The sequence below is a fragment of the Sander lucioperca genome, chromosome 6, assembly GCF_008315115.2.
Source record: "Sander lucioperca isolate FBNREF2018 chromosome 6, SLUC_FBN_1.2, whole genome shotgun sequence".
Lineage (NCBI taxonomy): Eukaryota > Metazoa > Chordata > Actinopteri > Perciformes > Percidae > Sander > Sander lucioperca.
The window spans coordinates 3,417,569-3,443,346 of NC_050178.1; the positions used below are offsets into that span (position 1 = coordinate 3,417,569).

General features: G+C 40.3%; 1 protein-coding gene across 13 annotated transcripts in view; it reads right to left on the reverse strand.

The window, feature by feature from the left end:
• cacna1da (calcium channel, voltage-dependent, L type, alpha 1D subunit, a) overlaps positions 1-25,778 on the reverse strand; it is a 63,158-nt gene that overhangs the window by 3,852 nt on the left and 33,528 nt on the right. For 2 of the 13 annotated variants that reach the window (XM_031287463.2, XM_031287468.2), the window contains 35 exons: positions 24,089-24,176; positions 23,680-23,706; positions 22,973-23,133; positions 22,208-22,433; positions 21,844-22,051; positions 20,501-20,621; positions 20,268-20,355; positions 20,144-20,174; positions 19,893-20,047; positions 19,644-19,773; positions 18,331-18,390; positions 16,926-17,032; positions 16,038-16,125; positions 15,827-15,934; positions 15,630-15,682; positions 15,385-15,531; positions 15,069-15,270; positions 14,634-14,792; positions 13,708-13,818; positions 12,719-12,802; positions 8,659-8,691; positions 7,586-7,714; positions 7,421-7,486; positions 7,233-7,324; positions 6,954-7,113; positions 6,403-6,530; positions 6,190-6,286; positions 5,972-6,074; positions 5,722-5,823; positions 3,929-4,062; positions 2,981-3,097; positions 2,206-2,594; positions 1,369-1,395; positions 590-718; positions 281-420 (listed from right to left, as the gene is read on the reverse strand). In XM_031287463.2, coding sequence (XP_031143323.1) covers positions 281-420; positions 590-718; positions 1,369-1,395; positions 2,206-2,594; positions 2,981-3,097; positions 3,929-4,062; positions 5,722-5,823; positions 5,972-6,074; positions 6,190-6,286; positions 6,403-6,530; positions 6,954-7,113; positions 7,233-7,324; positions 7,421-7,486; positions 7,586-7,714; positions 8,659-8,691; positions 12,719-12,802; positions 13,708-13,818; positions 14,634-14,792; positions 15,069-15,270; positions 15,385-15,531; positions 15,630-15,682; positions 15,827-15,934; positions 16,038-16,125; positions 16,926-17,032; positions 18,331-18,390; positions 19,644-19,773; positions 19,893-20,047; positions 20,144-20,174; positions 20,268-20,355; positions 20,501-20,621; positions 21,844-22,051; positions 22,208-22,433; positions 22,973-23,133; positions 23,680-23,706; positions 24,089-24,176 — 4,200 coding nt within the window. Of the gene's footprint in view, positions 1-259; positions 421-589; positions 719-1,368; positions 1,396-2,205; positions 2,595-2,980; positions 3,098-3,928; positions 4,063-5,721; positions 5,824-5,971; positions 6,075-6,189; positions 6,287-6,402; positions 6,531-6,953; positions 7,114-7,232; positions 7,325-7,420; positions 7,487-7,585; positions 7,715-8,658; positions 8,692-12,050; positions 12,063-12,718; positions 12,803-13,707; positions 13,819-14,633; positions 14,793-15,068; positions 15,271-15,384; positions 15,532-15,629; positions 15,683-15,826; positions 15,935-16,037; positions 16,126-16,925; positions 17,033-18,330; positions 18,391-18,468; positions 18,529-19,643; positions 19,774-19,892; positions 20,048-20,143; positions 20,175-20,267; positions 20,356-20,500; positions 20,622-21,843; positions 22,052-22,207; positions 22,434-22,972; positions 23,134-23,679; positions 23,707-24,088; positions 24,177-25,778 lie in introns of all 13 variants that reach the window. The other 11 variants (XM_031287466.2, XM_036001933.1, XM_036001930.1 and 8 more) reach the window with 9 other exon arrangements.

Sequence of the window (25,778 nt, forward strand, 5' to 3'; positions counted from 1 at the left end):
TATTATCATTTATATGTTGATTTATCTCATAATATTTTATTCTACGCTTGGCATATTATATTTATTTTAGATCTAGTGATAACTATTACATTTTATTTGTGTTACTGGTGATGCTGTATACATATAGGATAAGACACATGTGTCAGCTCAAGATTTACACTCTAGCAATGATTGGATCCTACATGCCTCATATTATGTGGCATGATATTTTTGTGTTTTATCTAAAATGTGTAGGTTACAATGTATAAGTTGAACTTACATGCTGCAGGGGGTAAGATACCTTGAGGTGTGGCAGGAAGCAACCGTCTCTTTGGTGACCTCCGTGAGTCGCGGTAGAGAGGCTGCTCGTCATCGTCATAGTAACTGTCGGGGTGATGGTAACCTTTGGGAGTCTCATACTCCGTGTCACTGTTCGGATACCTGTCAACATATAGAATAACGAGCATGTTGGACTGCAATGGTTTTGCACACACTATCCCAAAACCCTTTGTATTTGGATAAAGTTTCTGGCTGTTATGCATCTTTCTTTCCTATTCTGAGCAGGGTACAACTGTACAACGACTTCTACATAATTCAGAAAGAGTAATACCTGTCCCCTGACAGCATACTGTCGTCTTCATAAAACTCCTCCCCGCTGTAATACTCCCCAGAGAAGCGGTCTTCATCAAACTCCTCCTCCCTGCGGATGGTGGGGTGGGGTCCATCGACTCCGTGGGACCTGATGAGAAGTCAGGGTACAGGGGTCAGAGTGTGCATGCACGCTGCAGGGAAGTAACTGGAATATGGCCATGCACTGGCATGCATACAGGGGGCAGCAATGCAACTGCCCACTCTTATAATTAGTAACCACAGCCAAACCAAGACAACAAGCAGACATTTCGAGCTGAAGAGCATCACTCTGTCATGTAATCATCCCATCCACTTTGAGGTTCTTGTTAGATTAATTAAAACACAGATCTTGTCTGGAGTGAATGTAGGACACTTTTGGTAATGTGAGCATAAAACAGAACTAGTGGTGACTGGTATCATTCTCATACACCTTGTTTTCGAGCATCTGGGTCCTTTTTCAAAGCAAGCTTTATCGTTACTTTTATTCATGCATAAAGCAGGGCTGCTCTCAGCAATATGCTGGCCACTAACATTTACGTTATTTTTACTTCAAGGCATTGACACAACTGCGTCATAACAAAGGCAGATGACAACCAGTCAGTGACTGGCCAGCATATAGCACATAACACTGACTTAGCAAGGATGCAACCATTCCCCGATCCAAAACCAAGTCAAAATGAAACAAACAAACATGAAAATAAACTCCTTCTTTTGCTGTTGAGATATACTGCTGGAGCCAAACCTAGAAAAGCAACATACCTAACATAGGTCTCATAGTAGCGCCTTCTGTCCAAGAAAGCAGAGGGAGGGATGGTTGAGAGAAAGCATTTTGGTTAGGAAGGAGAAAGGGGGGAGAAAACAAAGAGAAATGGGCAGAGAAAGCATGACATATATATCATACAGTATATGAAACATATACAGCATTCTCATATATATGTATGAGGAGGAGAGAGCGTGACGGCGGATGTCGACAATTCCATTTTCTATTCTTAAGATAAGAAACAAACTCAAAATCATTTCTCTTTTGTAAAGTGGCAGCAATGAAATTGTCCCCCAAAATTATTGGGTACTAAAGAAAAACAATACTGCCCAATACTGAAGCGGCTGACTAAACTGAGCATGGGAAATCAGGAGATAAGTGCACTATTGATCACTTATGAAATTAACTGTCAGTATGAGAGTAGGCTTGTGATTCATTATGGAGTGAAGGGTTTACAGTAAAATAAAGGTTTGTGAAAAGGGAAGGTCTGATAAGAAGCTGGGTCCTGCCTGTGGGAAAAAAAATACTTGCAACAGATAATGTCCTTTTCGATTCAGCGAGCACAATGCATAGAAACTAATGTTTTTTTCTTTTTAATTTGCTCAGTCAGATAGCTGCATGAAATGACTAAGAAAGTGTCTCAGGTGAACGGTGGAACATGATGAATTTCAAAACTTCTGCAATAGTTTTTTTTAATTTGTCAATTGAATTTCTACACACTACCACACAAAATGTGCTCAGAGACACAGAGTACACCGATATTTCAGCTGACTCTACATCTATTGTTTTAACTATTTCTGCAGCAGATCAAATGCTGATGATCAATGTGTGTATACCTTTGACCCTGGGGTGTCCGGGGCTTGTCGTAGTCGTAGTAGGAGCTGCGAAGACCTGGGTAGCCATTGGGAGGTGCATGTTCATAGTAACGATGGTGTCCTCCGTTGGGCAGACTGGACACGTTGGCATTGTTGAGGTTGATGTTGGTGGATTTGGGCGACTTTCCGTAGGAGTTGTGGTGGCGGTGGTGATGATGGTTGTGGTGGTGATGGTGGTTGGGGTGGGACATTGCGTTGGCTCGAGACAGGCGTCCCACCGGTTGCTCCATGTGGGCGTAGTGAGGTGGAGGCTGCACCTGCAGAGGTCGCTGTGTGGCGTTGGTCTGGTGGCCGTTGGATCGCCGATGACCACCGTTCATGAGATGGTTGCCGAAGAGTCCACCATTACGCTGTAAAAGAATGCTCAAAGTAAAACCACCAGAGCTTGTACTTCTTACAAAACAGCAAAACAAATGTGTTATTGATGTTAAGTCTCAGGGCTGATTTTCTTTTCAGAAATTGTATGAGCAAAAAGAAGTTCAGAAGCTGGTTTCATGGCACATGACGTGAGCAAAAATGAATGCACTGTTTGTAGTTTGTTGGAATTGAAATGGAGGAAAAACAAAGAAAGCCAAAATTAAGTAAAAGCTACATATAGTAGCAATATAAACTAGAGACAATACATCTACTACATAGTTAGCTGATTATTTCAGAATACCAATAAGTAACTTTACAAGCACAATATTTAACTTTTGCCACAAACATTCCTCCTGTCATGTAAAATTAAATCAGTTACCCTATAAATTTCCTCGTCTTCCTCTGGAATAAAGTCTACTAGCTCGTCATCTTGCAGATCACATGATATCGCTCGGCGAATTTCGGGCCCAATATCATGCAGCGTGCGAAGGCCAGCCTGTAACCATGACAATAAGAGGGCTAAACGCTACAGCGGGGACCTTCATCTTACAACTCACAGAAGGAAATCTGACATCATACAGTCACAACCACCACACATACTGGGCATACACACACCTGTGCTGGAATATGCAACACCTGACGAGAGATGAGAATACACAGACAGACAAATGTGCTCTCCTGAATGCAACCTGCAATAAGAATTACTCTGCTGAAATGTCTTGTGTAGCATCCAGCTGTGCTTTGTCTCACATATGCTGCAGTGAGTTAATAATTACTTTTCCCCCCTTCCCTTTACTTTGTAGGAGTAATAAACCAAATTAGCACAATATACACAAACATGTAAGTAATTATAAATAAATTAAAAGTTGGTCATGTTTACTGTCTTACAATGATATATGGGTGAATATTATAGCCATATATCATACATTATAAGGTAACAGAAATGGCGACAAGCTTTGCATGTGAATTTCATGAGTCGATGAGTGAATTGTGATGCAGAGAAAACACATGAAATGATGGTTTGAGATGATGTCACACGCTTAACATCAACATCTATGATATTTAAAGATGCAGAGACACGAATAACAAATTCACACATCGGAAACATAAAACAAACAACAGATTCATACTGTACACCAAGATCATGAATGTCCTGCTGGATCATAAACCATAACATTAGCACACTTAATGATATTTGAATGAAATGCACAACGACACATTTTACAGACAACAGAATTGCAATGCTCATAAATCCACGTTTTCACCCAATTTCAAACAATCTCTCTCCTCTCTCCCATAAATAATACACAAACACTGTGAGACTCACCTGTAATGCGATAGCTGTGTTGTTCTGCGCCGGGTGAGCACCCACCAGGCCTTCCTCTTTACGTTTCTTGAATTTCCTAAAGTAGTCCTGTATCAGGAAGGTGGCATAGAACTTCCCCACGGTTACCTCATCATCTGAGTGAACAGACCACACAAATGCTTCCTGTGTCAGCAGGTCACTTCACACAGTACCCTGGGAGAGAGAAGGAGAGACTCTTCTCCTCTCTCGTCCATTCCCCTAAAAATTGTGGGTCCATCACCTCAGGACTGCAGACAAGTGAGGCTCTTCCACCCCCAATCAACCAAAATTGATTTATATCCCAATTATATACATCCATCATGATGGTGTATATACTGTACCTCAATCTGCACATGAGATTCTTCGCTGTGTTTAAAAAAAACAACAGAAAATCAAATATGTGCTACAAAACCTTCATGTGTGTATGTGTATATGAACAGCTTTAGATGATACATAAAAAAGAGATCTTCTACATTATATGTATGTTTGATTTTAAATTGGATGGATTTAATTGTATCAATATGACCCATTGAAGCTGTGAGTATTATGTAATGTAACTTCTCTGTCCCTACTGATGAAGAGGACAGAATGAGAAGAATCAAGGTCAGATAGACTACAAATAAACATACAGTATGATTATAAAATTCTGCTACTTTTCAATTAGCTTTCAATTAGCTTAGGTTTTAAAATATTTAGATAATATTTATCTTAAACAACTGCCATTCATTTCTTTTTAAGACACTTTTTAAATGTGTTAATTTAAAAAATATATCTTTTATTGGGAGGCAGGAAGGTGTAAGAACCATTCTTTTTTAAATGTCAGAAAATTGCCATTTAATTTACTAATTTAGCACATGCAAGCAAGCAGATCTACAGTACAGTGTGCATCATACATGTCAGTATGTTTGCGTTAATTCACCTGTTTGTGCTCATGTATGCCTTTTTGTTGTATGGTGTGTGCTAGTCAGTGAATGTTAAAACTGTGTATGTGCATGTTCTTGCATGTATTTTGTCCCATTGGATTGGATTTATTTGAAGAGTGTGTGAGAATCATTCTGAAGCAGGGGTCTGAATCACTTTAAACAAGCACGCTGGGGACAGAGATTGGAGAGAGAGGCAACACTAGTTCCATGCCACCACCCTAAAACAGAACTGCTTCAGAATATTCTGAAGTGCCTCAGCGTTTTAGACACAGAGATATAAAAGTGTGAGAAGAATAAGCTGTGGAAGCTCAAGCAGTGAGAAAAGGACAGAGATTAAGACAACTGAGTGAGTCAGAGAAATTGAGAGAGGAGATAGAGAGACAGATAAATAAGAAAAGAGAGTGAGATATTAGTAAGGAAGACAGAGCATGCACTTGCACAGAGGTCTACAAGGCCATGCAAGCCCAAAGCCCAGCAGACAGTCAGTGGCCTCCATTAGAATCCAGGACAGGAGCAAAGAGTGTGGATCAAACACACACATAGATAAGAAACACACTGCTGAGGGGGCAACCAGGAGAACATGAGCAGAGCAGAAACAGCACAATACAGCGTTACTTGTGTGTGTGAGCAAGTTTCTATTTGAGGACATAGTTATGAAAGAGCAGTTTGGAGCTTCCTGTAATTTTATGCAAACAGCATATGGTGTGTGTGTGTGTGTGTGTGTGTGTGTGTGTGTGTGTGTGTGTGTGTGTGTGTGTGTGTGAGCAGCTTTAGCTGGGATTGTGTGTCAAACTATAACAGGACAGGGAGTTTTGTGTGTTTCATTGACAGGCAGAGGCAGATTCCACTAACCACCAGCAGGAGGCACCACTTGATCCAGAAGCTTCATGCTGGTTCTCTTCCAGATTTTCTTGATGACAGCTCGCAGCTCTTCGTTGGCCTGCTCTAGATTACCTGCACCACAGGGAAACAAGCACTCCAGCTCACAGCCATTTTAAATCCATGCAAGCTCGTAATTACAGGTAACAGAGAACGTTCTGTGAAAGTACTAGCAGAGTATTATTGTATGAACAGTGTAATGGGATTACAATTTGTCTTATACCTTCGGTTTTGATCTTCAGGGCAGTGCGCACCAGTGCAAACAAAGTGGCGTTAAACATGACTGTGCCGTCACTGTTCAGAGGCATGTTCATGGCTACCAGCCTCTGAAAGAAGAGAGCACATAGAGGCCTTTAACAATGTAGAACAGGCCAGCTAAATGATCAGTATTTCTGTGTGTATTTTGTAAATGAGGTGATAAAATAAGGGAGGAGAAGATACCTTGCAAGCCACTCTGTGAGGGCACAGTTTGCCGAAGCCGAGAGGAGGCTGGATTCGACGAAGAAGTGTCACAACATCCAGATGTTTAATTCTGCCCCTGTATGAGAACAAAAACAGATGTAAGTAAGACATTAACTGCCAATGTACTTACTGACAGAGGCAAATGACTGCACAGAAACATGAATGTGAAACATTTTCTGATAAAGTACATACTTAGCTTCCGGGTCGTACTCTGACCAAATTCTCTTGAATTCATCGAGGTGGTGTGGACCAAGAATGGACCAATCACGTGTGAGATAGTCAAAGTTGTCCATGATGACGGCCACAAACAAATTGATAATCTGGAGGGGCACAAGCAAATTGACTTACATACATTTGCTTAGCATTGTGGAGCCTTTTAACGTGCTCGTAATTACAAATCACATCAAGCACTATCACTAGACACTGAATATTTGCATTTTGTATTTTAACTATACTGTACAGCAATCAAGGTTAAATACATCTAAATTCCAAAATAAAAGTGTAAATACTGGCTATCATATGGTTTAGAAAGGGCTGTGAATGTTACATTGTATTTTTATGAGTCTTACAGCTAGATCAGTTAAACTAAATTCAAACGATAGACACACATTGTGACTATGTTGTGCTTTATTGGAAAGGAACTACGACGATGCTGTCTTGGTTGTTGCTGTCTCTTAACAGATGCACAGATTATTATTGAGTTACGGCCAATTTCATATTACAACTTTTATTTTTGCACGTACCAAAAAGGCGCAGAGCATGTAAAAGGTGATGAAGTAAATTATTGCAAATCCGCTGCCACACGTCATCTCCTCCCCAGGGTTGTAATCGGACTCTGGGTCACACAGTTTCCCTGGCATACAGGCCAACATGATCTCCTGCCACGCCTCTCCAGTGGCACACCTGGTGGAACATACAGACAAGACAGACACAAATGAATCACTCAATTAAGTAACCCAGAAAAACTAAAAATGCATTGCCTCATTTTACTGATGACCCCCTGAACCCAGAATCCTACACACCTGAAGAGAAGGAGCACAGCCTGAGGGAAGGTCTGGAAGTTGTTGTTTCTGTTGATGTGTGTGCCGTCCACCATGGCAACCTTTCCAAACACCTGACGCAGAAATATTGTGAACATGAATTTAACTGCAACCTTACCAACTAGGGTAACGCAGAGGAAAAATATTTTCTGTCACATTTAGTTACCAACCTGCATGCCGATGACAGCGTAGATGAAGAACAGCATGGCTATCAGAAGAGCAACATATGGCAGAGCCTTCAGGCAAGAGAGGGGAAAAAAGTAGAGAAAAAGATTAATATGAGTGACTTTAAAATTTCCCTCAATCATCGATCAGATAATTGTACTGCGCCTCACCTGGAAGGATTTGATGAAAGTCCAGAGCAGAGTGCGAATGCCCTCCCCTCTGCTGAGGAGCTTGACCAGCCGCATGACTCGAAACAGACGAAAGAAGGTGATGGAGATGCGAGCGCTGTCCTCCGTGTTCTGTGGAGAAACAGTCCGGTGTCAGAGAGGAAAGGAGAGCAACAGTGCATGTAGTGGACACAGAGCACCTGGCAGTGCTTTACGGGATGATGCGGTCTGAACTGAGACCCCAGAGCCAGATACATATGGGCTGAGAAAGCAGCACTGCATCTTATGGGCAAAAGCGCATGTTTAGAACAAACCTAGTTTTGCCTTTGAGCATGGATTAGTTTTCTGGTGTGGTGGCAACATCTTTTACATGTTCATAGTGCAGCTATTCTATACAGCACACACAAAGCTGCAGATTTTAGACAATTTCTGGTCAAAACACAAGTTCAACAAGTCTCTAAAGCAGTGTAGCTGCAGCTGATATGTTTCTGTTACTCTGCGTCCAAAGCACTGTCAGGAGCCCTGTGACTGTGCAGACCTACAGGGTAAGAAGCAAGGAGGCAAGCATGCTGGAGAAAAAGCATGGCACCCTCAGTCCAGAGTCACTGCATGCGGAGTCACAGTGGGGCCAACCCGAATGGGTCGGCCGGGAGGTTCACAGGTCAGAGCTGGGTGACCTGATCCCCAGGGGTCATCCATGGGTCACTACCCTACGCAAGAATGGTGACAGAGACCATTTTGTATTGTCAACAGCACAAACGCGAGGAGCAGCACAAACCACTCCCATCTAACAGGACACGCAGCGTCACGTTTGAGTGACACACTCTCCTTAGAAATAACTCCAAACATTTAGGAAAAAGAAAAACTAATTTAAAAAAAAAAGAAGCAAATTAACAAACCAAACAAATGAATGAAATACAGAGAATGGGAACATACCATGAGGAAATAAATGAAATAGAAATAAGCAATAGATCATAGGAGGTGTAACTGAAAAATATCAAACAAAGAAATGCAGATCTAAACATGGCATGGCCCTAAAGGGGAGGGGTTGGGGGGTTGGGGACGGAGCATCTTACCCCCTGCTCATCCACCTGAGGAGTCTCCGTTGGCTTTAAAATCAAAGACCTGTATTAATGACTTGTACAGAGCCCGCAGCTCTCACACACATTGGACCAAACACGTAAACATTACATTGGAAACGTCTTTATCACACAATGTCAGCACACGTCAGTCAAGACGCAGACAGAACAAAGTCACTATACTCTTCTCATTGACGGGACAAAACTGTCTTATTGTTTCACTATGACAAAGACAGACATTCATGTATCACTGTCTTTGTAAACGTAATATAATGACAGACATAACACATATTTTAACACTTTAAAGGACTGCCACAGGTTTACAGCTTAACATTCCTATGCTTGCATGTCAGACTGACGAACAACATGAAATTACTTGTTAACTTAGTAACATGTAAGACTTGCACACAACTTTATCACTCCCCCAGTGTAATGGTCATTACTGATGGGATTGAATGGATTTTATGGTTAAGATGTCTTTGCTTAGCTTCAGAAAATGTTAATGAAAGGTAACTGATTGACGTAACAAATGTTATGAATTTGTGTCATGATAAAAGCACCGTCTGCTATTCTTACAGAGCCTCAACTCATAGCTAATTCTTAGTTTTTCCTGTATATCAACATTTGGGCGGATTCAGGCACGTCAACATATGACTTAACTGGACAAAAATCATACATTGTGTGCATCATTAATGGCACCCATTAAAATGATTAGAGTACATGTAAGACAGCTGCAATCTCTCTGGGTTGTAATTTTTCTTTTGTAAACCAAGTATTTTTCAGTGGCTAAGATGAAAATGTTTGCTGACCAAAAAGAGATTGAGCATAATAAAATAATTTGATCTACACATCGCCCACACAAATTCACACCCATACACAGATATTGTTTGTGATTCTAGTCTTAACTATAAATTACAGGATATCAGCAGTATTCAGCGAGCATTTTATACACAGTGAATGTCCAGGTGCAAAGTAAAATCAATCATAGTGGTGGCGGTTAGATTGAACCCGTATATTGATAATGTGATTTTTTTGTGTGCAAAAGAATGAGATTAATTTGACACGGAAAAAGTCATATCAGAAGGCTTAGTACTGGAAATAAAGAGATACTCCAGACAGAAATGGCTTCATTCAAATCCCTCAGCACAATACTTCACAAACCGTAAGTATGAGGTGCAGAATGAGCAGAAACAATAACAAAAAATGTAGAAATAGCTTGAGGAGGTTCTTTAGGTAATCCTGGCCACAGCCTTGATGGAGCATGCGTTCAGCATTGCCACGTTGCTGCGGAAGCACTGCACGCACACGCAAGACATTTGGATGATAAGGAGCCTTTGGTGAACTCATAGCAATGCAGCAACTCATGCATGTCAGTAGTGCCCTGCAACAAAACCGCCATAGCAGGGCGCTCTCACAGTCAAGTGCAAAAAGAGGTGAATGAACAACAGAAGAGGAGAGAGGAAGACAGAGAGGGCAAAGGAGAAAACAAGAGATAGAGACCAATACTGGCATAGGAAATAAAACCAGACAGATTGAGTCATACTGGAATAGACGAAGAGTAAAGGCAGAGAGTTGTGAAGAGTAGAGAGTGTAGTTACTGTTCATGCACCTGACTGGAGTCTACACACCTGCGCTACACATGAGCTCCATTCTGAGCTTTAAGAGCTCACTACAGGAAGACAGAACAAAACACAGAGACAATCACTCACAGAGACACAAACACAAGATCATCAAAGAACCTCAAACTCAGCTGCATTAAACCACCATCAGTGTAAATGTACAAAAATACGGACTAGTTCAGTGTCTTCTGACCTGCTGAGGATTTTTTTCTTCACAGATTCTTATCTGATAACATTATGGTAAAAAGGATGCTGAATTTTTTTTCTTTAATTCGAGGACTGTGACTGAAGCCTATTCTAAGTTTTAGTTGCTGCAAAATCTATATCCATTTCATGACATGACTTATCTGTTTTACCTAATATTGATGCATTAAATCAAACATATGTGATCCTGCATTGGCCTACACAATTTTAGGGGAAGTAAAAGATGACATTTCTTAAAAATCTCATCACAATTTTCCGCTTTAAAAGCGGATTGAGCTTCACAAAGTCTATATTAAAACTGTCCTTAGTGTTGTGTAGGATGGATACTTCCAAGCTCTGAGCTCCAGGGCCATCCTGTCTGGAGGTAAAGATTGAGGGGTATGGCAAGAGAGAAAGGGCAAACTTCACAAGGGTCTATGGAAAAAACTGACCGGAGGGGAATGGAGCTGCTGGCCGAGCGCCATCTGTGAGAGGCGGGACATGGAAAGGATGTTAGGGAGTGAGGTAAATGGCTGACGCTTCCCAGCATGCATTTGGAAAGGTCAGGGTCGTCAGGTTAGAAACTAAACAATCACACAGCTCATAACAGAGATGGCAAGCAAGTAAGCAAAAATCAATAAATCAAAATGCAAACCCATTGTAGATCAGCTACAAATGCTGAATTTAATATCTGATCTAGTTAGTTTGCTGTATGACACAAACAGCAACAACAACATGCAACGCAAACAAAATAAATGTAAATGATGGATGCAAGGTGCCTCACAAGAACAACTTTAAAAGTCCTTGTGAAATCAACATTATGTCCCCAACATTCACAACACGCATACGATCATACATACAGCACACCTTAAAGAACTGTATAAACATGTATGTAAAACACACATGCATAACAATAATAACCTGCACACACCACCACCACTGTATGTTTTAAATAAAGTTAGTGCTTGTTTATACACTCATGCAGACACACATTTAGGAACACAAACTGAGAAAACACAGAAAAAAATGAACTATAACTCCAGAAAAACAGCACTGCAGCTCAGATGTGAGAGCACTCAGGATGGGGGGAGGAGTGGTGCAGCAGTGAGTGGCTACACTGCCCCTTTAACAAGCACCATCATCACCATACCTATTCATTTTAGTCTCCTGGTGTTTGTTTGTATCTTGGACTACAAATCTAACTATCTTTACCATGTATATAACAGTTAATCTCAAAGCACAACAAAGTGGATCACAGACATTTAGTCTTCGTTTTAAGGTTTTTTTTGAAGAGCCATAAAGAGAAGAGTATTTTTGAAGTCAGTTAATGTAGAGAAGTAGTCATCCACTATTCTATGGAGCCTTGACATTAATTTTCAAAGCGACTGACTTTGATAAGTACTGAAATAAGCTGTCAAATAAAATAAAATCTATGTGCTACTCTAAATTACAAACATTGAATGTTCAGAAAACATTCAATGACCAATCTAGTTTTTAATCCACTGTAAAGGGGTCACGCAGATAAAGTTGTTATAAACATTAGGTCACACACACACACACAACATTTTTGTTCATTGCCATACTTGCCTCTACAAGTTTCTATGGAAACAAAACGAACAAGAGTAAGAATTAGACAACCACATCATAAATCATTCTGCTCTGAACCAAATACAGGCCTCAGTTCACAAAGAAATGTGACAGACTCCTGTTTTTGACCCGTGTTTTCACTGCTGTGTCCAAAGGGTTAACAATCAACACATTCATCACACATTTTGTCATGATTCCTGCAACACACAGTTCTGCAACACATTGACGATAGAGGATTTAGCAGAAGCAAAATTCCAACGAGACAGACTTTGAATAACTCATTGTACTGTAGATGTAGCACTAATAACAGGACATAAATGAAGGTCAAACTGAAGCTTTACAGAATAAGCCACTGGCACCTTGACAACTACTAAAACCTTTCCACAAATAGCAATGCAAAGGTTTAGCATGATAAATATGGAAGCTCTTAGTTTAGCAGAAACAATTTTAAAGTGGAGGCTACAACTATACACGCTAAAGAAGAAAAACCCACTCATCGATTGATCTGCTCTCAACTCTTGTCAAGAGGACAATTCATTTTCAGGGTCTTCAAGACAAAAAGGTTGGGATCCACTGCACTAGAGGTTGAGATGAATTCTGACAATTGCCATGTGGCTTTCGTGTAAGGCTTCAGTTCAACTTGGTAGGCAGAAGAGAGTAGTACTTACATTAACTTCAGTGATAGCAATATCGACGACGCTACCAACAACAATTAAGGCATCAAATGTGTTCCAAGCATCAGCGAAATAGTGCTGTTAATGCATGGCGTTACATGTAAGGGTAAAGATGGGAAAGAAAGAGAAAGACCATGAAGAGAAGGAAAGGGTAACAGAATCGGACAGATGATCAGAAGAGTGAATTTGATGAAATGGCAGGGTCAGGGGAGGACGAAAAGAGAGAGAAAAAGGAAATAAAGTATTAAGATTGATCAGATACAAAGCCAGAAATCAGAGTCCTGCCATGTAAACCTGCAGTGTGGGCCGAGGTTGCCCGAACAGAGAGAGGACAGAGAGCAGCGGGGCTCGCTGTAGCTGAGCTTTACTTACATCAATCTCACTGAGAACAATGTCTACTATGCTGCCCATCACAACCAGGGCGTCGAACACATTCCAGGCATCCCCAAAATAGCCCTGAGCGAGGTGGAGCGAGTGGTGGGCAAGTTGGATGTGAGATCAGCACAAACAAAAAGTCTTTACTCTATACTAATATGTATATAGACTTATTCTGGTAATTTAAAACACACAGGAACCCCTGTTGGCTTCTTTAGCTGAATGGTGAATGATTATAGTGTATTGATTTCTACAGCTTGTGGTTGAGCAGCAGAGTACTAGATCTGATACTAATACTACATGCAGAAACACTGCTGCCAAGAACTTGACAAACAGTTTGCGCTATTTTATTGAAAAAGAAAGTCAGCACTGCACCCCACACTGTGTCTCTTACTAGCATCCTGTCCTTTTTCGCAACACAGAGCTGTTGGCCAGACAGTTCAGGGAAAATGTTTGGAAAATGAAAAAAACATTCACTGCATGTACACTGCTCCATTCTTTAAACATTTAAGCAATAGTTCAACATTTTAGGAAATACGCTTATTTGTTCTCTTGCTAAAAGTTCGATGAAAGTGGTTGTCAATGACGACGTTTGCAGGCTGACTCACCCTGGGTTTGAAAGCGATGAGTTTGAGAACCATTTCCACAGTGAAGACAGCAGTGAAGACCATATTAAGAATGTCCATTACATAGTTGAAGAGCGCTGACTGTCCGTAGTGCTGCAGAGAGGAGATGAAGAGACGGTTAAAGAAAACTGAAGAAAAGGGAGCTGCTATTATTTTGATATGCACTTAATTTATTTTAGACAAAACAAGACCCTGGTCAGAAAGATACTAAACAAACAACAAAACTGTATGATAAGAATGCAAAATAGTACATTTAAAAGCCACTAAGTGTATATTATGTATGTGATTACAGTATCCTTCAAATTATTCTAAAGGTTGAGTTTTATGTTGGAAGAAAAATTAAACAATCTGGGTGAAAATTGATCATATATGCTTTGCTGTCAGTCTATGTATCTACTTGTCCCTGGGTCTGCTTGCATTGGTGTCTACCACAGTGTCTTTGTTGATAATACCACTGGAGGGGGCCAAAATCAAACATTTTAAAGAAAAGAAAAAGAAAAACTGCACTGCTAAACTAATTATTGCAGTAAGGCAGGCAGAAAGAAAGCTAGCAGTTAAGATACTGATGACAACATAACGTTTTTAGAGACTAATGTAACTATCCTGATGAAAATATTTTTGGAACATCATTGCACCAAGACCAGTGCTTGATATCTTATAATGTCAACTTGACAGCAGATTAACACATATTTATAAAACGTATATAAGTAGTTTTATATTGACTATATCACCCAAAATAACCACACATTCAGAAATGCCCAACAAACCTTTTCTCAACCTCTGCTTTCAAACTAAATAAACATTAACAATCAAGTGTGATCTCATTCTTTTGAACAGATTTTTATTTTTTATTTTTTTGTCACAGAGCTAGTTGGTTTCAGCGGTGTAAATACAGTGCGACTTCTTACCTGTACAGCCAGGCAGAGCGTGTTGAGCATAATGAGCACAAACATGATGTACTCAAAGCCAGTGGAGTTCACCACATACCAGAACTTGTACTGGTACGGGTTCTTAGGGATGTACCTCCTCAGCGGACGTGCCTTAAGAGCGTACTCCACACACTGACGCTGCGCAGAAATATACAAAGTTGGTTTTAATGCTCAGTTAATGACACACACTTAATACTTTGATATTTGTAAGCTGCAATAACTATTGCCTATTGTTATGAAAATCATACCTCAGCTTTTTCTTCACACATTACCACAAAGTCAAGAGACCGACTATTAGCTTTTTGTGGAATAAGTTAAAATCAGTATATTTTAAGTTCTCCTTAACTTCTCTTTAGATTTTGACCAAACACAAACAAACACGCTGCTTCCACACACCCATATACTGACTCTGACCTGGTTCTTGTCGAGTTCACAGTTTTTGTACTCTTTCTCTCCTTGTTCCTGAAATGTGACGATCACAAAACCTACAAAGATGTTCATCATGAAGAAAGCAATGATAATGATGTAGATGATGAAGAAGATGGAAATCTCCACACGGTAGTTGTAAATGGGACCCAGGTTCTCCCTGTTGGAGTCGATTGCCTTGTACAGTAAACTGAGAAGAGAAGAGAGACAGAGAGAACATGTGATCCAGTTTTTTTAAATACACATTGTTGAGAATACTGAATCAAAGCTTTAACAACGGGATTAAAAAAAGTTAGAATCTTACGAAGGCCAGCCTTCAAAAGTGGACACGGTGAACAGAGCCATCATAGCCATGAGGACGTTGTCGAAGTTGAAGTCGCTGTTGTGCCACAGTCGTTTGTGGATGGTTGGCTGGTTCACATCTCCTTCCTTATACAGGATGTAGGTGCCCCTAGGAGAAAATTACATGTTGCGTGGAAGTTTAATACTGAAACTAGGATGATAATTGCAGGTAATTAACTGTGAAGAACCAAGACAAGTAAAACTAACTTGCACTCATCTGAGTTGGACTTGGCTTCATCCGTGCAGCGATAGAATTTTCCCTGTGGAGGAAAATTATGCACATTTTTAAACTATTCTATATACAGTATATATATATATATATATATATATATATATTATACTATACACTAATCTCTGACTTCATGTGTAAAACTGATTTATTTTCAACCTCAAGTGCTGCTGACCTTAAATAGCTGCACCCCTATACAGGCGAACATGAACTGGAGCAGAGTGGTGACGATCATGATGTTACCGATAGTTCTGATGGCCACAAACACGCACTGCACCACGTGCTGTGAGACGGAGACATAAACATGTTTACAGATTGTGGCATCTATACTGATTGTGGTTATTGGTGTTGACAAGCTGCAGGATAACTTTGAGTTGAGGCCTCACCTTTAGGCCTTTGGCCCGGTTGATGGCCCGAAGGGGTCGAAGAACACGCAGGACCCTAAGAATCTTCACCACAGAGATGGCCGAGGACCTGAACGAAAAAAAAAAAATAACATTCCAGAATAACAAGTTCAAGTTTCACCGCAGGAACTTTTCCAGAAGCCCTTGAACCATTTCAGCAACTCAGGGACTTTACTAGGAACCAGGAACTAAATTCTTTTTGTGTCATTGCTCCTGGTGCCAAATAAATTGTACTTTTGATGGCCCTGGAGCTACTGAAGTGGAGTCTGCAGGGCTGACTGTTGCTCATTATTCAAACATAAAACTTGTGACTGCTATATTTTTACAGCTTTATTATAATAAGAAACCACTGGGTGACACTAGAATCAATACGAGGACAAGAGTGGGACATTTCTTGTCGCTTTACTGACTAATCTAAAAAATAAAAAAAGTAAAGAGTTTGTAAACGAGCGGAGTGAATGAAAGAGAGAACCAGCAGCGATCGAGAGAACAAAGCGAACTGTTACAGTAATTACTAAACCAGAAATACGTAACCATAAAACACTCAGCAGATTGTCTACATTGGAAACAGAGGTTCTGGGGTTTTCAGTCTCCTTTTCCATCTATGCATGTCTCCTTTGCATTCATTCACAACATCCATTCAAACATTAGAGTCGAACACAGACTGTGTTGTTGTTTATTAAGGGCCGCATTCAGTCTTTAATCTGTTATCTGGCTAATTTGCCTAATTCTCATGTTGTTTTTAGAAACGTTGGAAATGCAAACTTGAATACTAAAAAGGGACTTTTGAGTTTAGCTCCTGTGGCTCCATTGTTCCTGGAACTATTTGGTCAAAAAGGGCTAATTGTGTCTGTGTTTGTTTATACTCACTGAATGCCAAAGGAGACAAGGGAAACTCCCACCACCAACAGGTCCAGGAGGTTGAAGTAATTCCTACAGAATGCCCCTTTATGTAGAAAGGCTCCATATGTTGTCATCTGAGGAGACGACAGAGGAAGTTAGAGGAGCAAATAACCAAGAAAAAAACACATATATCATCTAACGCACACTAGTCACACACAAATACAGAGTTACACTGCAGAAGACGCAGACACACATACTGTACATTGTGAACATGTTAAATAGGAAAAACATATGCTCACATTCATCACTCTTCACCTTGCACACGCGCACACGTCTCCACACTCTTTTAGATCACTCTGATTCAGGGTGGCGAGCTCAGAGCAGTGAAACAGAAGGCTAGCTCTACTGTCGCCACCCCCACAGCCCTTAACTACATGAATGTAGTAGTAAGTCATTCATTTCACAATCTACTATGGGATGAGGCAATAAAACATGCATTTTGTTGCCATGAAGTCAGGGATATCTACTACCTGCAAGAGCTGTAGTTATAGTGATTGGAAAGTAGAAATGGCCTTACTGTCACATTCATGTGGACCGTCATCTTAAAGCACATTCCATTATGTTCTTTAACAGTTCAGAATAAGGGGAAGCAGTTCCCAATTAAAACTTCATATTTCAGCAGGCAGAGAAGAAAAACCAGCCAAAATAACTCTGCTTCAAATAATAAAAGGATTAATTTTCCAAGTGCATGTAAATGTGGAGCCTTGCAGAGAGACAGAGAGAGAGGAGTGCTAACTAGGAGCAATTTGAAGTTAAACAGCGGTGGACTTGAAAGGTTTTTGCCCAAATGGCTGCAGACACAACTCCACATTTCTATGCACTCAGTCAGGGAAAGCAGACTGAACCATGCTCGGCAGGAACATGGTTGGTTTTGCCCCCTCTTTTATGGGTAAACTGAAGAGCAGTCAGTACGAGAGGCATGAAGTCCGCTTCGACTGGAGTTGACTTCGAACACCTCCATGAAGATGACCTCGAACTCAACTTCAGCCAATGCCTTAACAATGTCTGAACAGCTCACTAAAATGTGTTGCATCGCACAAAGGGTTGCATCATGTTTTAAATATCTGCATCATCAAAATCATTTCAGCGATGACTGCCCGAATGACGTGACACCCATGTGAGTATGTAATGTAATGTAGATGTGATGTTTCCTTCCCCCAACATGAGTTCTTTGATTAGTGTAATTTGAACAAATCTTGTGTTTGTGTAAGTGTGTGCAGAGTAACAGCTCCAATATTTGCTTTTTAAAAGAGGTGCCGTGAAGAAAAAAGTAAATAAGAGAAAGGAAACAAACAAGCCAGGTTGTACTGAGTGGCAGGTGACACACAAGGAGAGAATGCAGCAAGGCTCTCGTTGTCATTTAAGGGGTTACCTTCAATATGATCTCAAATGTAAACATACTAGTGAAGACATAATCTGCATAGCCTAGGACCTGGAAGGCAACGAGACGTTTGGAGTGTTATTGGGGTATGGTTAGTCACAGCACGGACAGGGGACACATGGCATTTACCTTCAATACGATCTCAACAGTAAAGATAGCCGTGAATGCATAGTCAAAGTAACCAAGTATCTGCAAAAAGCAACGTACATGTTTAACAAAGACAGGTCATTGTGCAGCTTCATATATCATATGTAAACAAGATGAATGAAAAAATAAATAAAAACATTTGAAGCTTTTTTTTTTTTTTTAAAGAATTTGATAGAGTAAACATCACACAGTACATTTTTACTTTCATTATTCACTGACTAGTTCATAAAGTGCAAGGTGATTTTACTACTCTGTCATTTCTTATGCAATATCAAAGTGCAGTTGCACTGAAAATGAAAAACAGAGATCCCTGGCTGACTGTTTACTTTACAGGACTGTACCAGTGCTTTTGCCTGTTTTAGCTTATAAAATATAAATTGCATATTTTTATATTAACATTATTGTCAGCCAAAGTGTACCATACAGTCAAACCTTCCAGATAGCAAGGGACATTCATTTAATTTAGGTATTTCAGAAACTTGACACTAGCTTGACATGAAGTACATCACTGTGAAATAATCACTGGCTTTCTTTTGTTTTGTACAGATTGTGTCCTCAATGAATTAAGGCAGGCAACATTTCTTAAAAGGACACTCTGACATCTGTGATGTGTGAGTCACCTTGCAAATATAAGCTGTGTTGCTGTTAAAACAATTCCAAGAGACAAACGGCATTGTCAAAAAAAATATGTGAACCTTTTAGATTTAAAAGGTTAAGGTACCTTAACCCCTAAGTCATGAATGTTGGAACAGACCAGCATGAGCAGAGTCACCAGACGTCACCATTAAATTTGGACAGGCCGTCGAGATAGAAACTGGTAATTACATTGTATGTATTGTTTTGGAAAATAAACTGCAATTCACTGAAACATAAGCATGAATGTTTCCTCAAAAGAAAGAAATAAACATACAAACTCAGGTGGTGAATGCTTTGGAAAATGGTCAGTAGTAATGTAACATATGCAAGTTATAACAAATGGGCTAAAACATGCAAAACCACTAGTATGGTCAACGAATTATGAAACAGATCTCAAAATGCTAAACTAACTTAACACTCAGAAAAGTTTTATTTTCATGATGTAACTTGACCCACTTATCTCTGCTACACAGTCTGTTAGAATCCACAAATACAATCCTATTGAAGGGTCGTGGACTTACAATATTGCGAGCTGAGAAGTTTCGGATCGGATCCTCAGCAGCGAGTGACACGGAGCTGAGCATGATGAACACCAGGATGAGGTTGGTGAATATGTGGTGGTTGATGAGTTTGTGGCAAAACACACGGAACCTAGAGGACAAAGGAAATACAACACAGCAAGAAGCATCAGTGTGATATGAGGCACTGTGAGTGTGTGTGTGTCCATGTGTGTGAAGCCTGTGTGAACATAATGTGTGAGTGTTTCGTACGGGTTTGTGGTGCTAAAGATGAAGAAGGCGCTTCCCTCTGGGATAGGAGTGATCTTCTCCTTCTTTATTAGGTCAGAGATAACCGGCCGAGGCCCCGATGGAACTTCTGGATCCTCCTCCTCTGCCGCAGTGTCATCAATCTCCTCTTCTTCATCCTAACAGACGAGTAGAAAGTTTGAAAAGTGTGTCAGTGTGTATAACTCCTCAGACTATAAATATAAGTTACTGTTAGATTCAGTAAGTCAGGATACCTTGTCATCTTTTTCATCCTCCTTTTTGTCCCTGTAATGAACACAGATATTGTTATGAATGATAGAGTACATATGAGCATATTTATACAGAGAGCCATACAGTAGTAGGAGATCCAGCTGTTACCCTTTCTTGTCTCCTTCGTCTGTGTTGAGAGACTCTGCATCTGCCAAGTTGTCCACAGCGATAGCCAAGAAGACATTCAGAAGGATATCTGAGCAAAGTGTTCAGTAAAGGACAGCTCTCTCTGCAAAAGCACTTTAACACTGCTTTAAACACATACAATGATGAATGTAGGTCTACTCATGTATTCGCTGTTTCAGCAGTTTCAAGTGTGTTGTATCAGTGACAGAGGATACAGTTTCCACAGATGAAGAGGATGATGAAGTAAAAGCACACGATCATCCCAGAAGAGGAAGGGCCTCCATACGCCATGATCCCATCGTACATAACAGCGTTCCAGTCTTCTCCGGTCAGGATCTAAAATCGATTATCATATTTATTTTGTGGGCGATGCATCAACAGTAGTGTGACAAGCTTAACGATTATACGGGGCCTGTATGTGTTGACGACACTTTTCCACATGCTACGATCCCCCAATCCCTGCTGAGAGTCCACAATAAACCCATGACAGCTGCTATCAATGGGCAGAGATACAGCAGATGGATATGTACGTTGAAATATGGCTGTACATTTTGACTCTGATTGACGCTGCACGTTGGACGGTTCTGGTCCATTAATTCCTGATAATGGACACCTCGTCGGGCATTAACCCTTACTTACAGCCCATCGAAAACTGGATTTGTGATAGTGCTATCAATATTAAAGAGTTCAAAAGATCCAATAACGATAAAGTGGCAGATAGCATTTTTTTTAACATAAACAACAATCTTGGTACAGATCCTATCACGGTCCTGCTCTGTGGTCTTGTAGACTTTTTGTTTAATATACTGTGTTTAAGTTCTAGAGGTTTTGTGTTTTCTGTTTCATGTTCCTTGTTTCATTAATTGTGTTGAGTTGCACTGTGTGTACCTTATGTGTCCCTGTAGCCCTGCCCAGCATGTCTTCCCTTGTACACCTGTGTTGTGTCTAGCTTCGTCAGCCTGCCTTTGTGTTGCCAGTCCTCGTTGTCTTGTTACCCAATCAGTATTTCCTTCTTTATTCCAGTTCCCTGCCCACTCCAGCTGTTCTTCTTGTGATTAGCACCTTGCTTATTTAGTCTGTGTGCTCCCTTTGGTGTCAGTTTGTCTTAGTATTTTGTGTCAAGAAGTTCTGCCTGTTTCTTATATTATATATCCTAAGCGATGCATTTGACAGTGAAAAATCAACTTGTCAGCGCTCTCTGGTGGACACACTATGTATAGTAATAATAATAGTTATAGTGTATAATAGTGACTCTATATCTCAATGACCTCAGACCTAGCTTGGTAGCTCTATACAATCAGGTGATATATCAGCCTGACTCATTTATTGGTCTAGCTCTATTTCTCTTCTCTTGGCCTTCGACAGTTTGTAAAACCTCTTACTATAATTCATTCTAAATCTGTTTGTGCAAACAATTGTACAACAGCTGTTTTCATTTTTATCTGCATGTTCAATGTATTTTCCACCGAATGCACCAATGGGCAAATGATGGATGTTCTGCTATTTAGATGGGAGTGACTGTGGTGTACTGTTCTGTCATAATCTGAACAGGATATACCTGAAACACAGTGAGAAGGGCTTGGGGAAAGTTGTCAAATGTACTCCTCTTGGTCTGGGTCTCGTCAAAGTTGAACTTTCCACCGAACACCTGCATGCCCAGCAGCGAGAAGATGATGATGAAGAGGAAGAGCAGCAGCAGCAGGGAAGCGATGGACTTCATGGAGTTGAGCAGAGACGCCACGAGGTTACTTAAAGACTGCCAGTGACTATAAAGCAGTAGAGAGAAAGAGACAGGTGATTAACTGAACACCCCACACACACACACACACGCACGCACGCACGCACACACACACACACACACACACACACACACACACACACACACACACACACACACACACACAGCATGGAAGCAGTCTTACCGTGTGACCTTGAAGATCCTCAGCAGGCGGACGCAGCGGAACACAGAGATACCGAGAGGAGACATGACTTCCAGCTCGACCAGAATGGTTTCAGTGATTCCTCCACACACCACAAAGCAGTCAAAGCGGTTGAACAGTGATACAAAATAGGCCTGTAGCCCGAGACTGTACATCTTCACCAACATTTCACATGTGAACAGGGCTAGCAGCACCTTGTTGGCCACATCTGTAACCCAGAATATTCAAAAAACCCAAATAAATGGAGAGAGAGAAAGAGAGAGAGATAAGGAGTTAAGGGTGACACGTGAGATAGTGTAGGTGGTTACTTTGCTACAGAAGATATGAATGATGCAAAGAATCATTGCTGCTGCTAAACCACTTAGAGATCATAAACCTAGGCTGCACAAATATAACAGCTGCACACACAAACATTGCATTTTAATAAATAAAATATAGATAACACAAAAAATATAAAATCTTCACTAATATTTTATTTGTATAGATTTCTATTCAAATAATTGAGAAAATAGTTAAAATGTTAAAAAATCCCATCATCATGACTTGCAATATCAAGAAATCCTTTAATATTTTGGTTCTCTTTGGCTCATGGTTGAAATCTCCACCTAGTTTCATTGAAATGTAAGATAAACGAACTAAACAAAATAGACAAATGAGGTAATACAAAAAATGAATAAAAAAAAAAATTCTTTCTTACTTTCTGTCTTTTAAATAAGATTTTGATGTGTACTGTAGTGCTGTTCATACCCTGTACTTGTGTGAGCCACATTGGCTGGTTGTAATGCTCTGATGATATGGTGAGCGTGTTGAGGAACACCAGAATGATGACCAGCCAATAGAAAGGCACCGATTTGACAGCCAACCGGCACTTCCTGCGACAGAACCTGTTCCAACGGCGCCAGCGCCGACTGCAGGAGCAGAAAGCAATGTCAGTATGAAGTATAACGCTGATGTGTGTGTGTGTGTGTGTGTGTGTGTGTGTGTGTGTGTGTGTGTGTGTGTGTGTGTGAGTGTGTCACTCACTTTGCTAATGAATTGATTTAGAAGAACACAGAATCTGGTCACATAGATTACAGTGTCTAGACACTAAAATAAATCACCTTAGTTTAAGGTAAACACTACATTTGTTTCTATTAATAAGAAGAATGCAGAGGAGTGAGGGGAAGGAGTCCCAGCGGAACTGCATCAATATATTTTTTGCAAGTCATACTGTAAAGTAAATGAGCTGAAAAATACTGCGTAAGACTATTCTATAAAAATACCTTATGGTACATGCTGACTTTCTAAAAGCTGTTGATTTATCATCTGCAGTAAAGTCTCATTAAAATACAGTAAAATGAAAGCCAAGCACTTACAAATAAACATTTGTATAATCTAATGCTGGGCACAGACCCCTATGGTAACCGCTGTACTGTATGCACCATGCAGAGACACAGACCCATAAAGATACTGACCTGAACTTTGACTTTGAAATTTTTTGACTGAAAGAAAGAAGAATTTGTCAAAGTTTACAAATGCAGGTTGTAGCAAAGGTTTGATAGGAGCAATGGAGTGGTAGGGAGAGGTCCATTGATAACAACATTAAAGTCTCCAACCGCAAAAGTCAGCAGCATTACAGGGTAGAAAGGCAACATAAACATGCAAGTGAGTTGCTTTAACCATTTGACCGTTTAAAAAAAAATTTGAAATCAAAAAGTAAAGAGAGTAGCACAGAGGATCGAGAACCTGTAACGTGAGGGACTGATGCTTTTTAAATCTCTGTACCAACACTCACACCAGAAGGGACAGCAAGCTGATGTATAGAAATTCAAAGTAATAACTGTAATCTTGTTTTTGAACAGGTTTGTTGTGTAAAGTTCTCACCACAGAGGTCCGCAGCATGGTGTCTTCTCCTCCTCCCCGTTTTGATTCTCAGTGTTCACAGATTCTGTTTCGCTGGGTGGAACGCTCGCTGCAGCAGCAAATGAAGCAGACATTTACAAAAGAATACTCATATGTGCTTCACAGTGCCACAATATTCTACACCCTTAGATAGACTGGAGTGCAGTACATCCCAGAGGGAAGAAGTGTCTAAAGAAATAAAATGGAGACTGCCTTCATCACATCAGGCTATTCTTCAGAAGGAAGTAAAAAGATACACTAAAGGAACAAACTTAACAAATCAGCAAAGATTTACAAAAAGTTACACTCCAAAAACTAAGTGCATCACAATATTTTGATAGTGATTTTAAAAAAGGAAGTGACAAAATTATTATATTTTTCATCTCTAAAGCCACGTTGCAGCTACAAAACTTTCAACCTTATAGAAAGGAAAGAGCTAAGCGCTGTGGCTGTGCATCACTGTCATCATTAGTATCATTTACCAAGTGCTGAAAGGGAGCTGACATGGGACAGGCGAGTGGACAGCTGCTCTACGAGGGCTGACTGATGCAGACAATGAAGGAGCAGAGGGAAGAGGGGAGCAGGCCGAGGAGGACAGAGCTCTTAAAGCTGTCTCTGAAATACTACACTCAAAGTACTGCCAGCGCTGCGGAAAGACTGTCTGCGCAGACAGATGATGATTAACTGTGCGAAACGTCTCAGTGCTTTAACTCGTATGAGGGAGCGTGGTGTGTGCTGCTTAGCTTATGTAGACGTGTTGGCTTTGATTCCTGAGTGGTCGGACAGCTCTCAGCTCTGAAAATAGTGCTGACTGCTGGAGTAGTGATCTGGGTTTAGCCCTGTTTCCTATATATTCACACTGAGCCGCTGCTTTTAAAATGGGACATGGTAAGGAATCAGGGAGTGCCTGCTATCAAACATAGCTGTATTTCTATTTCATATTTGACTCGTTTCATGAGTAAAAGATAGGCTTTTTTAATTTAGAACCAGTAGACCTTTAAAGAAGAACAAAACTGGGAGGAAAAAAAGGAGAGAACAAAAACTGAAAAAGGCTGTGATGCTCGGACACAACGGGTTTAACACAATAGTAAAGCACAAAGTGATGACGTATTACATTAGGCTGCACATCAACACACAAACACACACACTCTTACTCAGCTGTCACTCAGGATGCTTCAAATGGGATTTTAAGGCCGCTGCTGCTTACCACCTAGTTTTAAGTCCTGATGTGTTCACCAATAATGCAGTTGAGTATTTGGGAAAATCAATGATTCTTCACTGATATATGGAAGTAAAGTTTAAATGGTTATTATGTGTGTTTTTTTGCTCACAAGATGAAACACAAGCAAGCAGCATGTTGATTAAAAACAACAAATGACATTTTAGGTTCATGGTTGTCTTGCAATTGTTTATGATATTTAGCATATTCTAATATGTTTAGGTTATTTAAGTTTCCTTTCCTTCTGCACTCTAAGGTATTTCATTTTGAGCTTATCTTTTCTATTTGAATCTGTTCTATATGTTTTATTATAATGTTGTGTTGAATGTTTGAATGTCTTGTCTGTCAGCTCACCGAGGCAACTTCCTAACAACAGTTTTTGGAAACGGCAATAAAGTCAACTTTGTAAGGTCTAATCTAATCAGGTCTAATCTGATTTTGACCTAATTATTG